Consider the following 13,605-nt stretch of genomic DNA (forward strand, 5'->3'; position numbering starts at 1 on the left):
AGAGAGAAGCCATGCCTCTTTCGATGTGAGGCAAGTGATGAATGAGTAGATGCTGCCCTTAGACCAATTTTCTCTTTCGGTAGCTGACATCGATATGGGCTAGGCTAGGAAACCTTATTCGAGACGATAGGGATGGTAAACAAAGCGATGGGTATACGTACGAAGTGGAATACAAATGAAATCATTGCCTATAAAGATGAACCCGTTAGCGTATAGGAACAACAACATATGAAAGTTGGGTGGATACTCCTATTTAATTGGTTTAACCAGAAACAGAGGATAGGATTCGAAAAGTCAACCGGAAACCGAGCCCTAACCTTTAATTGATGAGAATTTCCATACCCCTACTACTCATATGTATTGGCATGGGTTCGTATGTAAACATTCGTATTGGCTTAGCAGAGCACTTCATATCCCGCCACAACCGATCCTTTGCTTCCTTCTCACTCAGCTTTTTTACTCAACAGTCGTTCCCCCTATTACACAAAGCTACGAATACAGGGGTAGTTGTTCATCCCTTTTGCTCGTGACATATCCCCTCGCTCTGTCTTCTATTCCTTCTGTGTGTTACGTTACTAAGGCCATCGGTCTTATGGAAAGAGAAGGCATATAATCGATTATTTGACCGGCTTTGCTTCTTTCGTGATTCACGTAGATTGGAGTTCACTTTCTTTAGGGCATGGCTAGTTTCGGGTTTTCTAAAACCATCGCCCAACTCTTTCTTATTCAGACACGCCAACTGATATGTTGGATTAACAAGCTAGGGAATAATTGGGGCTTATGTGGACCCCTTTACTGTAATTTAAGAAAGAGGTCTTCCTAGCTGACTTGAAACTAGATCTTCTTCCGAGTTTCGTTCTCTATGGCTTGTGAATTGCTGTACTGCCTGTTTCACTCTCTTCTAAGGGATCTCCTCCTATGGAGGTATGTAAAGTGGGTTCTATCGCATTTTCCATCTTAGGGCGAGCAATATAAGCAATTCTGGTATGAACAGATGCATTCTTTGGGAAAGAAAGTGAAAACAATAGATCCAATTATGGGTTTTGGGGATAGATTTCTCACAACCCTGAGGTGCTTGCTAATCTCTCGCACGAGTCGATGTCAATAGCAATTCTGATGAAACATCTTAAACATCTTTAGTGCCTTTTGCCTTTGAGCTCATTCGATCAGAAGAAAGGGAATATAACCTGCCCCTCATCGTCCTTCAATCATGGTGCAATGAATATCGTAGATAGAGTGATTTCGATCTCATATAGCTAGCTTTCCTTTCAAAGTGAAACGATTTTCCTTTTACGTTGAGATATTTGAATTGGATTTTCTTTCACCACTACTATCGTAACACACAGAAAACACTGACGTTTCCGCTCGCTTTCAACCACTGCCACTTTACCTGAGCACTTTGACGCAGTCGGTCAAGTATTGAGTTTCTGCTAGTATATCAAGGACTTATGAGAACTGAAAAGAAAAAACGAAAAAAGGAATTCTCATAGTTCATTGAATTAAGGGAGGGCCATTCGTGGGGGGTTCGTGGAAGAGTTGGGTTCGATTCCCTTTATACGCGATGTGGCGAAAAAGACTGATTCAATGAAATATGCCATGCCAGCATTAAGATTTAAAACGTGTCGTCTACTTCCAGGAAATGTTCGGAACAGAGAACTTTCTCTAATCCAACGCCATATTCTCCGAAGATTGAGGAACAAGAGGAGATCCATTAAAAGAAATCTTTCTCGGAGAGAAAATCGAAACAGTAACATCAAATCACAAACTACACGAAAGTTGTCTCTTTATTATGGGGATTTACCCATAAGGGAGATGCACAGAGGAAGACAACGAACTTCATATATCCCTTTTTTACTCAATCAAGAAACAAGATCGGACGTGATTCCGGTTCATCTCCATTTTAGTGACACTCTTCCTCAAGCAAGGCAGCCGATAAGTCATCGAAGGTTTTGTTTGAATAATGGACTGGTAACCATTACTCATTTGAAAGTTTCCCACGGTGATCTAATATCTTTTAAAGAAAATGACGCGAGAACCCGCGGTTTTGAAATAAGGAGATCTTTCTATATCGACATATCAGTTGGAAAAATCATAGGCAAATTCCTATCTGCCATATCAGTTGGAAAAAGAAGAGGCAAATTCCTACCGGCCAGAATCTGGAGAAGAACAAAAAAAGAATGGTTCCGCTTACTCACAACTCAGAGGGGATGCCGCTTACTACTCAAATCCAAGGAATTGCAAAAGTTGCGTTCTTATATGCAAGAAGAAGACTTTGAAAGAACAAAGAAGTTTGGATCCGCAAAAGTATGCTTAGGCAGTTCCTTCGCTGAACACAACAGAATGAAGAGGAATTTGTTTCATTTCAAATACTTCTTCTTATTGAAAAGAGGGAAGGACAAAAACCGAAATCTTCCTACTCGAACAATAAGTCCTTTTGTAGAAAAGTCTTCTTTATATAGTAATTCAACCTATTGCTCCGGATACCCATTTACTAGGAAGATAAGAATCAAAAGGATCGAACTACCTACTCATTATTCGGAGGTGAATCATAGAACACTAAAAGCTGTGGTATCTTATGGACCTAACATAGGTCACATCCCTCACGACATAAGATTGAAAGATCCAAACCTTCCTCTTCAGAGCGGAAACGGACGTGGCCAAAACATATAAAAAAAGATCGGCCTAGTCGCTCATAGGGACATATCTATCCGGATAGAGGATAGTCTAGATCAATTTTGAGAAAAATCTCTCTCTATATAGATAGGTATCTCTGTGGATAGAGATAAAGATAGCGATCCCTATAAATCGAAATATATGGAAAAAGTGCACTTTTTGACTACTACTACTATTTCTTAGACTTTTTCAAGGAAACATCATTTTTTCGATTTTGACTGAATTGGTCGGAGCGTAGACGAGCAAGCAGAGCCCAGGAAAGAGGTCAGATCGTCATAGAGCAGTCGACTATAAGTATAAGACTGCTGGCCTAAGAGAAGGCAGTCTCTCTCGGGAAACATGGCCCAATTTCTCTTCTTTCTTTTCACATGGGCAACAATTGGGAATAAAACAGACCATGAACATGAGTTTAAAATGTAAAAAAAAGGGAAGAGTGCATTCTCCACTTTCTTATCTCGAAAATGCGTAATATAGTGATGTCATGTGTCTATTTCTCTGAAAAGGTGGGTCGGCCCTTAGGGCAAACAGTAGTGCCAGGTTCCATTGTGGAACGGTCGTTTGCCGGTGACCTTTGTCCGCTGTAGTACGAGTGATAGACTGGCGCATCGCATCCAATATCTCATGTCAATGAGTCAGTTAGAAAACAGCTCCAAATGAATCAGTGATTTCCCCTTTATTTCCCTCGGAGCGCAAGGGGAAACAAGATTGAGAATGAATTAAAACACACCAAATGTTTCATTTTGCCTATTATCAGTGGTCGGCTCTGATACAAACCAGGGGAAAAAGAACCTGGAACGCCTTCTTTAAGGCGCTACTATTTCTAGCGGCATAGGTGCTTTATCACAATACGAAAGATGTACATACGAGGACTACGATTCCTATTTAGAGATATTCCTACGAGCGATAGACGTAGTAAGGAAATTATGTACGCCAATAACAAATACGAATACGAACTACGCCTACGAGCCTACGCAATGGCATGTTTCGGCATATAAAGCTAAGAACAAGAATAGCCTACTGCCTCCACTCGGAAAAGGCAAAGGTATCAAGTATAGGATATCGATGAACGGAGGACAAGGAAAGCAGGCAAGGTGAACCTCCTTTGCCAAAGCCCTTTTGAAATACCTTATTTTTGAACCTTTAGAAAATACCTGCTAGCTATCCCTAGTTTTGTTTAACCAGCTTTCCCCCAAAAAGGGGAGGTCTGCTGCTTACTGCTCACGGAAACATCCGACCTTATGGTCAAGTCGTCCGCCTATCTTTCTGATCTCATTCGTTTTCCGATCGCATAAAAAGTCATGAGATCAAAAAAGAAATGTGAGAATGTAGTTACAGATGTAAAAAAAGTAAATATCTCGTTCTCTTGTTCTTAAATCATGAATTGGATGATGTGCGTTTCATCAAGTATGAACATATTGCATTTTTTGCTATGCAATTTCAGTACCGGATCGACGTCCATTTATTTCTGTGTCCTCATCCGCGTGTATGTCTGTGTTAGATAGGCTCTGGAAGGCCTTACTTTACTAATAGGTAGGGCGCGTTACTTTTATTCTTTTTTTACTGCTTACCCGCATGTTTAGATTATTTACTTGCCCTTTCACTTTTTCTTCGGCTGTCACCAACTTTGTTCAATGCTAGTCCCTAACCCATGAATAAGGGCTCCGCTGGCTACTGGGTTCAGAGAAGTTTGTAAGCTCTTTCTCTTTTTTCGTTTTTCGCCACCTCCTGTGTCTTTCCGTTTAAGGTCTTTAATTCGGCATTAGCTTCGTTAGAGAAAGCCATGCGTGAACTACAAAGCATGGGATCCTGAGCACCACGAAAGAAAGCGTACTACTTTTCAATAAGGTCCGACTTCAGAGAGGAGAGACATGAACTTGTTTTATGCGTAGAAAAGGCATACGGTATGAAAGATTGATTGAAAAGAGGTAGGGACTGGTCTCGCTGCTAAGGGAGAAGGAGACCTCTGTCGGAGCAAGCTAAAGAGCCCACTTTATATCGTCGATTTCAGGTAAGGCACTCGATCAAGCCTATACATCCGGGAATTTCGCTCCAAACCAAAGACGACTTGCTTTGCTGCATTTCTTGGGCCGGGGCTTTACTTGATTTTGGCGAAAGAAAGGCCATATGATCTACTTTCTGGTGCCGGTCCCTTCACAAAGATAGCCCCTTCTTGCTCTTATTCTTATTCTTATTCTTATTTGGTGGAATACAAGAGTTCTGAAGCTCCTTTCTTTCAAGTGAAAGTTTCCTATCTTTCTTGGTTCGGAATCCAATCCAGTTGAAAACAAACAATTGCCCGATGGCAAAGTCATATGAAAGGCTAGGAGTGTAAACCCCGTACGAGCGTGGCGCAGAAAGCGAAATGTTTTCTGGCGAGTCAAGCGTAATACGATCAAAAGTAAATGGGGTCGATGCTAAAACTCAAACAGTTCCCCCATCATTCTAGCACCAATTTTTAACCATAGCAAAAACCATGCTGTTCTAAGAGACTCTCAAAATAATATAAGTGAAGCATGAGAGATCAACAATTTCTTCAAAATTAAGCCACCGCCGTGCTCTAAAAGATATAAGTGAAGCACTAGAGCAAAAACTATCAAGCTCAAAAAATATAAGTGAAGCACATAGCGTATTCTAATAAATTATAATTCAGGTGGGCTTCTCCCAAATGGTGTGTACAGCAAGGATGATTGTGGTAAACTAAAAAGCAAAGACTAATATCATACAACACGCTCCAAGCAAAACACATATCATATGGCGAATAAAAATATAGCTTCAAGTAAAGTTACCAATGAACGAAGACGAAAGAGGGGATACCTTCCGGGGGCATCCCCAAGCTTAGGCTTTTGGCTATTCTTGAGTATCTTGGGGTGCCATGGGCATCCCCAAGCTTAGGCTCTTGCCAATCCTTATTCCATAGTACATCAAATCTTTACCCAAAACTTGAAAACTTCACAACACAAAACTCAACAGGAAATCTTATAAGCTCCGTTAGTGAAAGAAAGCAAAACCACCACATAAGGTACTGTAATGAACTCATTCTTTATTTATATTGTTGTTAAACCTACTGTATTCCAAGTTCTCTATGGTTCATACCCTTACATACTAGCTATAGATGCATCAAAATAAGCAAACAACACACGAAAGGCAGAATCTGTCAAAAACAGAACAGTCTGTAGCAATCTGTAACTCTCGAATACTTATGGAACTCTAAAAATCCGAAAAAAATAGTAAGTGCTGGGCAATTTGTCTATTGATTTATAGGAAAAAGAATCGATGCAAAGGCACGTTTCTGTGAATTAACAAAATTATTTTCGTGCGTGCAAAGTTTCTGTTTTTCAGCAGAATCAAATTAACTATCACCATAGGTTATCCTATAGGTTCTACTTGGCACAAACACTAATTAAAACATAAAAACACATCTAAACAGAAGTTAGATGCAAAATTTATTACTAAACATAAACAGAAACAAAAAACTAAAATAAAATTGGGTTGCCTCCCAACTAGCGCTATCGTTTAACGCCCCTAGCTAGGCATAAAAGCGAGGATAGATCTAAGTAGTGCCATCTTTGGCACTCAATTCATAAGTAGCTCGCATGATAACTTGACTTTCTTTGTTGGAAAGTGCTCCATGCCTTTCCTTAATGGAAATTGGAATCTAATATTCCCTTCCTTCGTATCAATAATCACACCAATTGTTCTAAGGAAAGGTCTACCAAGAATAATAGGACAAGAAAGATTGCAATCTATATCAAGAACGATAAAATCTACGGGCACCAAATTCCTATTTGCAAGAATGAGAACATCATTTATCCTTCCCATTGGCTTTTTAATGGTGGATTCCACAAGGTGCAAATTTAAGGAGCAATCATCAAGCTCATGGAAACCTAGAATATCACATAAAGTTTTCGGAATCGTGGAAACACTAGCACCCAAATCACATAAGGCATAACACTCATGATCTTTAATTTTAATCTTTATAGTAGGTTCCCACTCATCATAAAGTTTTCTAGGTATAGAAACTTCCAAATTAAGTTTTTCATCATAAGATTGCATCAAGGCATCAACAATACGTTTGGTAAAATCTTTATTTTGACTATAAGCATGAGGAGAATTAACAACGGATTGCAACAAGGAAATACAATCTTCTAAAGAACAATTATCATAATTAAATTCCTTGAAATCCAAGATAGTGGGTTCAATGCTATTTAAAGTCTTGACCTCTCCAATCCCACTTTTACCAAATTTAGCATCAAGATCTAAAAACTCTGAATCATTGGGACACCTTTTAAGTAAAGTTGACTCATCTCCAGTCCCATCATTATTAAGATTCATATTGCAAAACAAAGAACTAATAGGGGATACATCAATAACTTTAATATCTTTATCATTATTTTCAGGGAAACTAGAAGAACACGCCTTTACAAAGCAATCTTTCTTAGCACACAGTCTAGCGGTTCTTTCTTTGCACTCATCAATGGAAATTCTCATAGCTTTGAGAGACTCATTGATATCATGCTTAGGAGGAGTAGATTTAAGTTTCAAAGAATCAACATCAAGCGAGAGTCTATCAATGTCATCAACTTTGAGCAATTTTTCTTCAAGCATGGCATTAAAATTCTTTTGAGAGACCATAAATTCTTTCACAGTATTCTAAAAATCAAAGGGCATATTATTAAAATTACCATAAGAATTATTATAGGAATTTTCATAATTATTAGAGGAATTACTAGGGAACGGTCTAGGATTAAAGTTTCCTCTATAATCATTGTTACCAAAATTATTCCTACCAACAAAATTCACATCCATAGATTCATTATTATTCTCAATCAAAGTAGACAAAGGCATATCATTGGGATCAATAGGAGCACTCTTAGTAGCAAACAATTTAAGTTCATCAATATTTCCCCTCAAAATATTAATTTCTTCTATTGCATGCACTTTTTTACTAGTAGATCTTTCGGTGTGCCATTGAGAATAATTAGCCATAATATTATCAAGGAGTTTTGTAGCTTCTCCTAAGGTGATTTCCATAAACATGCCTCCCGCGGACGAATCTAAAAGATTTCTAGAAGCAAAATTCAATCTGGCATAATTTTTTTTATGATCATCCATAAATTCAAACCATGAGTAGGACAATCGCGAATCATCAATTTCATTCTTTCCCAAGATTGGGCAACATGCTCATGATCAAGTTGTTTAAAATTCATATATCATTCCTAAGAGAGATGATCTTAGCGGGAGGAAAATACTTAGAGCTAAAAGCAACTTTGCACTTATTCCATGAATCAATACTATTTTTAGGCAAAGACGAAAACCAAACTTTAGCACAATCTCTAAGTGAAAATAGAAATAGCTTCAATTTAACAATATTATTATCCGTATCTTTCTTCTTTTGCATCTCACACAAATCAACAAACTTGTTTAGATGGGTAGCGGCATCTTCACTAGGAAGGCCGAAGAATTGACCTTTCATAACAAGATTCAGCAAAGCAGTATTGATTTCACAAGACTCAACATCATTAAGAGGAGCAATCGGAGTACTAAGGAAACCATTATTATTGGTATTGGAGAAATCACACAATTTGGTATTATCTTGCGCCATCGCGACAAGTAATCCAACACACAAGCAAACAAAAGGCAAGCAAAAGAGGAGAGAGATTGGGAAAGAGAGGGCGAATAAAACGGCAAGGGTGAAGTGGGGGAGAGGAAAACGAGAGGAAAATGGCAAATAATGTAAATGCGAGGGAGATGAGTTTGTGATGGGTACTTGGTATGTCTTGACCTGAGTGAAGACCACCCCGGCAACGGCGCTAGAAATCTTTCTTGCTACGTCTTGAGCTTGCGTTGGTTTTCCTTGAAGAGGAAAGGGTGATGCAGCAATAGTAGCATAAGTATTTCCCTCAGTTTTTGAGAACCAAGATATCAATCAAGTAGGAGTCTCCTTCCCACGCACCTACACAAACAAACAAGAAGTCGCAACCAACGCAATAAAGGGGCTGTAAATCCCTTCACGACCACTTGCGAAAGTGAGATCTGATTGGGATAATATGATAAGATAAATATATTTTTGGTATTTTATAATATAGATAGGAAAAGTAAAGATGCAAATAAAAGTAGATTGAAAGCTTATATGATAAAAGATAGACCCGGGGGCCATAGGTTTCACTAGTGGCTTCTCTCAAGATAGCATAAGTATTACGGTGGCTGAACAAATTACTATCAAGCAATTGATAGAAAAGCGAATAATTATGAGATTATCTAGGCATGATCATGTATATAGGCAACACGTCTGTGACAAGTAGACCAACTCCTGCCTGCATCTACTACTATTACTCCACACATCGACCGCTATCCAGCACGCATCTAGAGTATTAAGTTCATAAAGAACAGAGTAACGCATTAAGAAAGATGACATGATGTAGAGGGATAAACTCATGTAATATGATATAAACCCCATCTTTTTATCCTTGATGGCAACAATACAATACGTGTCTTGCTGCCCCTGCTGTCACTGGGAAAGAACGCCGCAAGATTGAACCCAAAGTTAAGCACTTCTCCCATTGTAAGAAAGATCAATCTAGTAGGACAAACCAAACTGATAATTCAAAGAGAGTTGCAAAGATAACTTAATCACACATAAAAGAATTCAGAGGAGATTCAAATATTTCTCATAGATAAACTTGATCATAAACCCATCGGATCTCGACAAACATACCGCAAAAAGAGTTACAACGAATAGATCTCCAAGAAGATCGAGGAGAACATGGTATTGAGATCCAAAAAGAGAGAAGAAGCCATCTAGCTAATAACTATGGACCCAAAGGTCTATGGTAAACTACTGACAACTCATCGGAGAGGGCTTGGAGATGATGTAGAGGCCCTCCATGATCGATTCCCCCTCCGGCGGAGCGCCGGTGAAGGCCCCGAAGGTTTCATTCGATTTGGACTCTGTTTGATATTCCTTTTCTTCAAAATACTGAAATAGGCAAAAAAACGGCAATACGGCTGGGCATCCGATTAGTAGGTTAGTCACAAAAATGATATAAAAGTGTAAAGTAAAGCCCATAAACATCCAAAATGGGTAATATAATAGCATGGAACAATCAAAAATTGTAGATCGTTGGAGACGTATCAGGGGCTACTGAAAATTTGGATCAAGGGCGAGCAGATATTTTTGAGATTGCGAGGGATGCATATGCGGGAGTATTTGGGGAGAGATCTGGTGTGCTTGACACGCAGATTGTGGACTATAGCCGGCGCACCTTCTCGCATAAGTCATAGGCGTACTATACACCGACGGTGCACCTTCTCACACGGTTGGCGATAATAAACTGTGTGGGATCTACATGTTTTTTCATTTTCATTTGAACTACATAATGGGGTCACGGCGGGAATGGACAGTGTTTGAATTGCTAGACCTTTTATCTACAGAGAACAAGCAACTAAATGTGTGTCGGAAATTTTTTTGGAATTATTCAGGGTTTGTTTCGAAATTTTATACCTTAAATTGGTTTTCTAACAATTTTTCGGGTGAACAATTCAAAATTAAAGCACATGCTTCAGTCCATAAAAACGGGTTGCAAAATCAAATGTTTGTTCTTGGTTGCAAGCTTAGGTCACATGCAATAAATGAGAATGAATGTCAAACACCTTGACATTGTCACTGAGCCGCTAACATTTAGATACATGGTTTTAAAATTCTAGTAAATCAAAACTCGCCTGAAATTCATCAAAACTTGACATGATATCATCGAACGGCATGGACATGCCGTGGTAAAAATATTTTACCATTTGGGGCAGGTTTGGGTATAAGCTTCCCGCAAACCGGAGCTTCTCTCACAACAAGCCAGATGGTTTCGGTAGGGAACGTGCTACCTTGGGGGACAAACGATATATGTTGCCTCTTCTTACTTTCTATTTTTTTCTCGTGTCAACATAGAACAACACGAGTGTTGTGTCATTTTTTTGGAGATTTCGAGGTTCGCTTGGACATTTTTATACATTAAGTTAGTTTTCTATGCATTCATGTGCATAATTCAAATTTGAACTACATGCATATGCTCCAATGCATATGAAGTGGTTCAGAATTGGAATGTGTGCCCTTGGTTATATGCTTATGTCCCATGCAAGAAATGAGAATGAATGTCAAACACCTTGCCACCGTCGCTCGGCCGCTAACATTGAGATACATGGTTTTTAATTCTAATAAATCAAAAGTGCGTCTGAAATTTATGAACCTTTACACGCTAGCATGGAACGGAATCAACATGCACTGGTAAATTTTTTGTCCCATTTGGGGAGGGTTTTGGTATATAAGCTTCTCATAAACCAGAGCTTCTAACAACAAGCCTCATGGTTACTGTAGGGAACATTTCACCTTTCTGGACGAAACAAAATCTATTGCCTATTCTTGATTTCAATTATTTTTCTAGTGACAACATAGAAAAACAGGAGTTTTCTTTTAGTTTTAGGATTTTTTGGGTTTGTTTGGACATTATTATACACTAATTGAGTTTTCAGTGCATTTATGTGCATAATTCAAATTTAAACTATAGGCACATGCTCTAATGCATAATAATTGGTTGTCCTTGGTGGCATTCTTAGGTCCCATGCAAGAAATGGGAATGAATGTCAAACACCTTGCCACCATCACTCGGCCGCAAACATTGAGATACCTGTTTTTAATATCTAGTAAATTTTAAACTCTTCTAAAATTAATGAAACTTGGCATGCTATCATGGAGCGGCATCAACATGCCATGGCAAAAAATTTCCCCCATTTGGGGCAGGTTTGGGTCTAAGCTTATCAAAAACCAGAGCTTCTCACAAACAGAGCCTCATGGTTTCGGTAGGGAACGTGCCACCTTTGAGGATGAAACGATATCTGTTGCCTGTTATTGCTTTCAATTTTTTCTCTAGTGTCAACATAGAACAATAGGAGCGTTGTGTTAAATTTTGGAATTTTTCAGGGTTCGTTTGGACATTTTTATACATTAATTGAGTTTTTAATGCATTTATGTGCATAATTCAAATTTGAACTACAAGCACATGCTCTAATGCATATAAATAGGTTGAAAATTCAAATCCATGTACTTTGGATGCATGCTTAGGTCCCATGCAAGAAATGGGAATGAATTTCAAACACCCTGCCACCGTCACTCGGCCGCAAACATTGAGATACCTGCTTTTTAAATTAACCTCATTACCGGCTGTTCGTCAAAGTGATGGATGACGACCTCGCGGGCCCACAGAAAGCATCACACACGAGTATCGAGTGTCGTGTAGGACAACTGTCGACCGCATGTGGCCAAAACATGTATGTTTGAAAGAGTTGTAATGTTTTAAATTACGAATTCATGACTCTGATGTGGCACTGGCGTGCCTATCAAAACAGCCAACCCACACGGTGGCTCACAACTCGTAGTGTACTGCGAGCCACCCACACACACACACCGCGAATCCACCGCAACTACAATGCATGTTAAATTAATTATCCCGCGGTGAGCATATATATGTTACCAAAGGAGGGACGTTTTAATTTTGAAAAAATCAGAGATCATTAAGACGTTTTAGTACATTAATTGATTGATTTTCTACGGGTATAATGTGCAAAAATCAAATTCGAGCTACATGCACACGTGACAGTGCACCTAAATGGATTGCAAAAACACATGTGTCTACTGGGTGCATGTTTACTCCCCGTGCAACAAATATCTAACAATGAGAATCTTGATTTTTAAATTCTAGTTCATCCAAAACTTATTTGAAGTTCATGAAATTTATCATGTTGTCATATGGACACCAATACAAACTTGCATTGTACTTTTTTGGTCAAATTTGAGACCAGTTTTGATGTAATCTTTATCTAATTACAAATAGGAGATTATTAATAATTGGGAACCAATATCCCAAATGGATTATTTATTCGAACCGTGAGTGTTAGACCAACAATAGATACGTGCGATGCTTCAGTTAAGCAATAAAGCGGCAACATTAATCATCCAAATAGAAAAACAATATATGTTGGACTATACACAACAAGTCATCAACACTCAACGACAACGAGGATACATGTTGGATTATAGATTATTTCCAACAAAACATTCTAGTAAATACTAAAGTTTTTCTCACACAACAAATAACAAAGCGATGAAATGAACTTGGGCTCAACCAATCCTCGGCGTTGGAAACACTTGCTTTGAACCATAACAGATTCGCTGGGAAGGGCCAGCTATTGTCAATCTCGAGACCAACGCAGGACTGTGAAGCGGCCTATATCAGGACGCATATTGTGATATCCACGGTAGGGAACCATAGCAATGTCCGAGGTATAGATACAGTTGCTTCTCATGAACGGTTGTAATGTTGTGCCAACAGCAGTTGGATCGCTTTCACCATCATTGGATAGTTTTGTCCAAGGAAGAGCGAGTTTTCTCCAAGACTATCAATACTGAACCAGGGAGAAGGTGTTGGCGCTAGCACACAAGTAACCATCCCGAATACCCTGCAACGGATGTTGGAATAGGTCCGGAGAGTGCGACCATGGGAGACAACACCTGCTTCGTTAGTAACATCAGCAGTGCCCTGTATACGTACCAGAAGAGGTGATCCATCGGAATAAGTTGCCAGGCGCCACTTAGTATATAGGTCCTGCTTGTCATCATGCTCGTGATCATCACCATCGTGATCTCCCCCTTGGTTATAAAAATTTTCAAGTATAGGTGATGGAATGTTCACAAGACCTTGGAAACACAAGAAGGTTAATTAGTAAAGGGAAACTAGCTAACCCGCATGCATGTGGATGAAACAATTATAATTATGATGGAATACAAATGTACCAAAATCATAAGGATTCCATGCAAAAACAGTGCCACGTGTGGTAGTAGCAAACACAAAACCCTCGTATTGAATTGCATCACAGTACTCATCCGTG

The 13,605-nt window shown here is 39.0% G+C and overlaps 1 protein-coding gene across 1 annotated transcript; it reads left to right on the forward strand.

The window, feature by feature from the left end:
* The first annotated feature begins 1,596 nt into the window (after positions 1-1,596).
* Positions 1,597-2,785, forward strand: LOC119282266 (ribosomal protein S4, mitochondrial-like). Its single transcript, XM_037562552.1, has one exon. The coding sequence runs from the start codon at positions 1,597-1,599 to the stop codon at positions 2,668-2,670; it is 1,074 nt and encodes a 357-aa protein (XP_037418449.1). The 3' UTR covers positions 2,671-2,785.
* Positions 2,786-13,605: the final 10,820 nt, after the last annotated feature.

The sequence above is a fragment of the Triticum dicoccoides genome, chromosome 3B, assembly GCF_002162155.2.
Source record: "Triticum dicoccoides isolate Atlit2015 ecotype Zavitan chromosome 3B, WEW_v2.0, whole genome shotgun sequence".
Lineage (NCBI taxonomy): Eukaryota > Viridiplantae > Streptophyta > Magnoliopsida > Poales > Poaceae > Triticum > Triticum dicoccoides.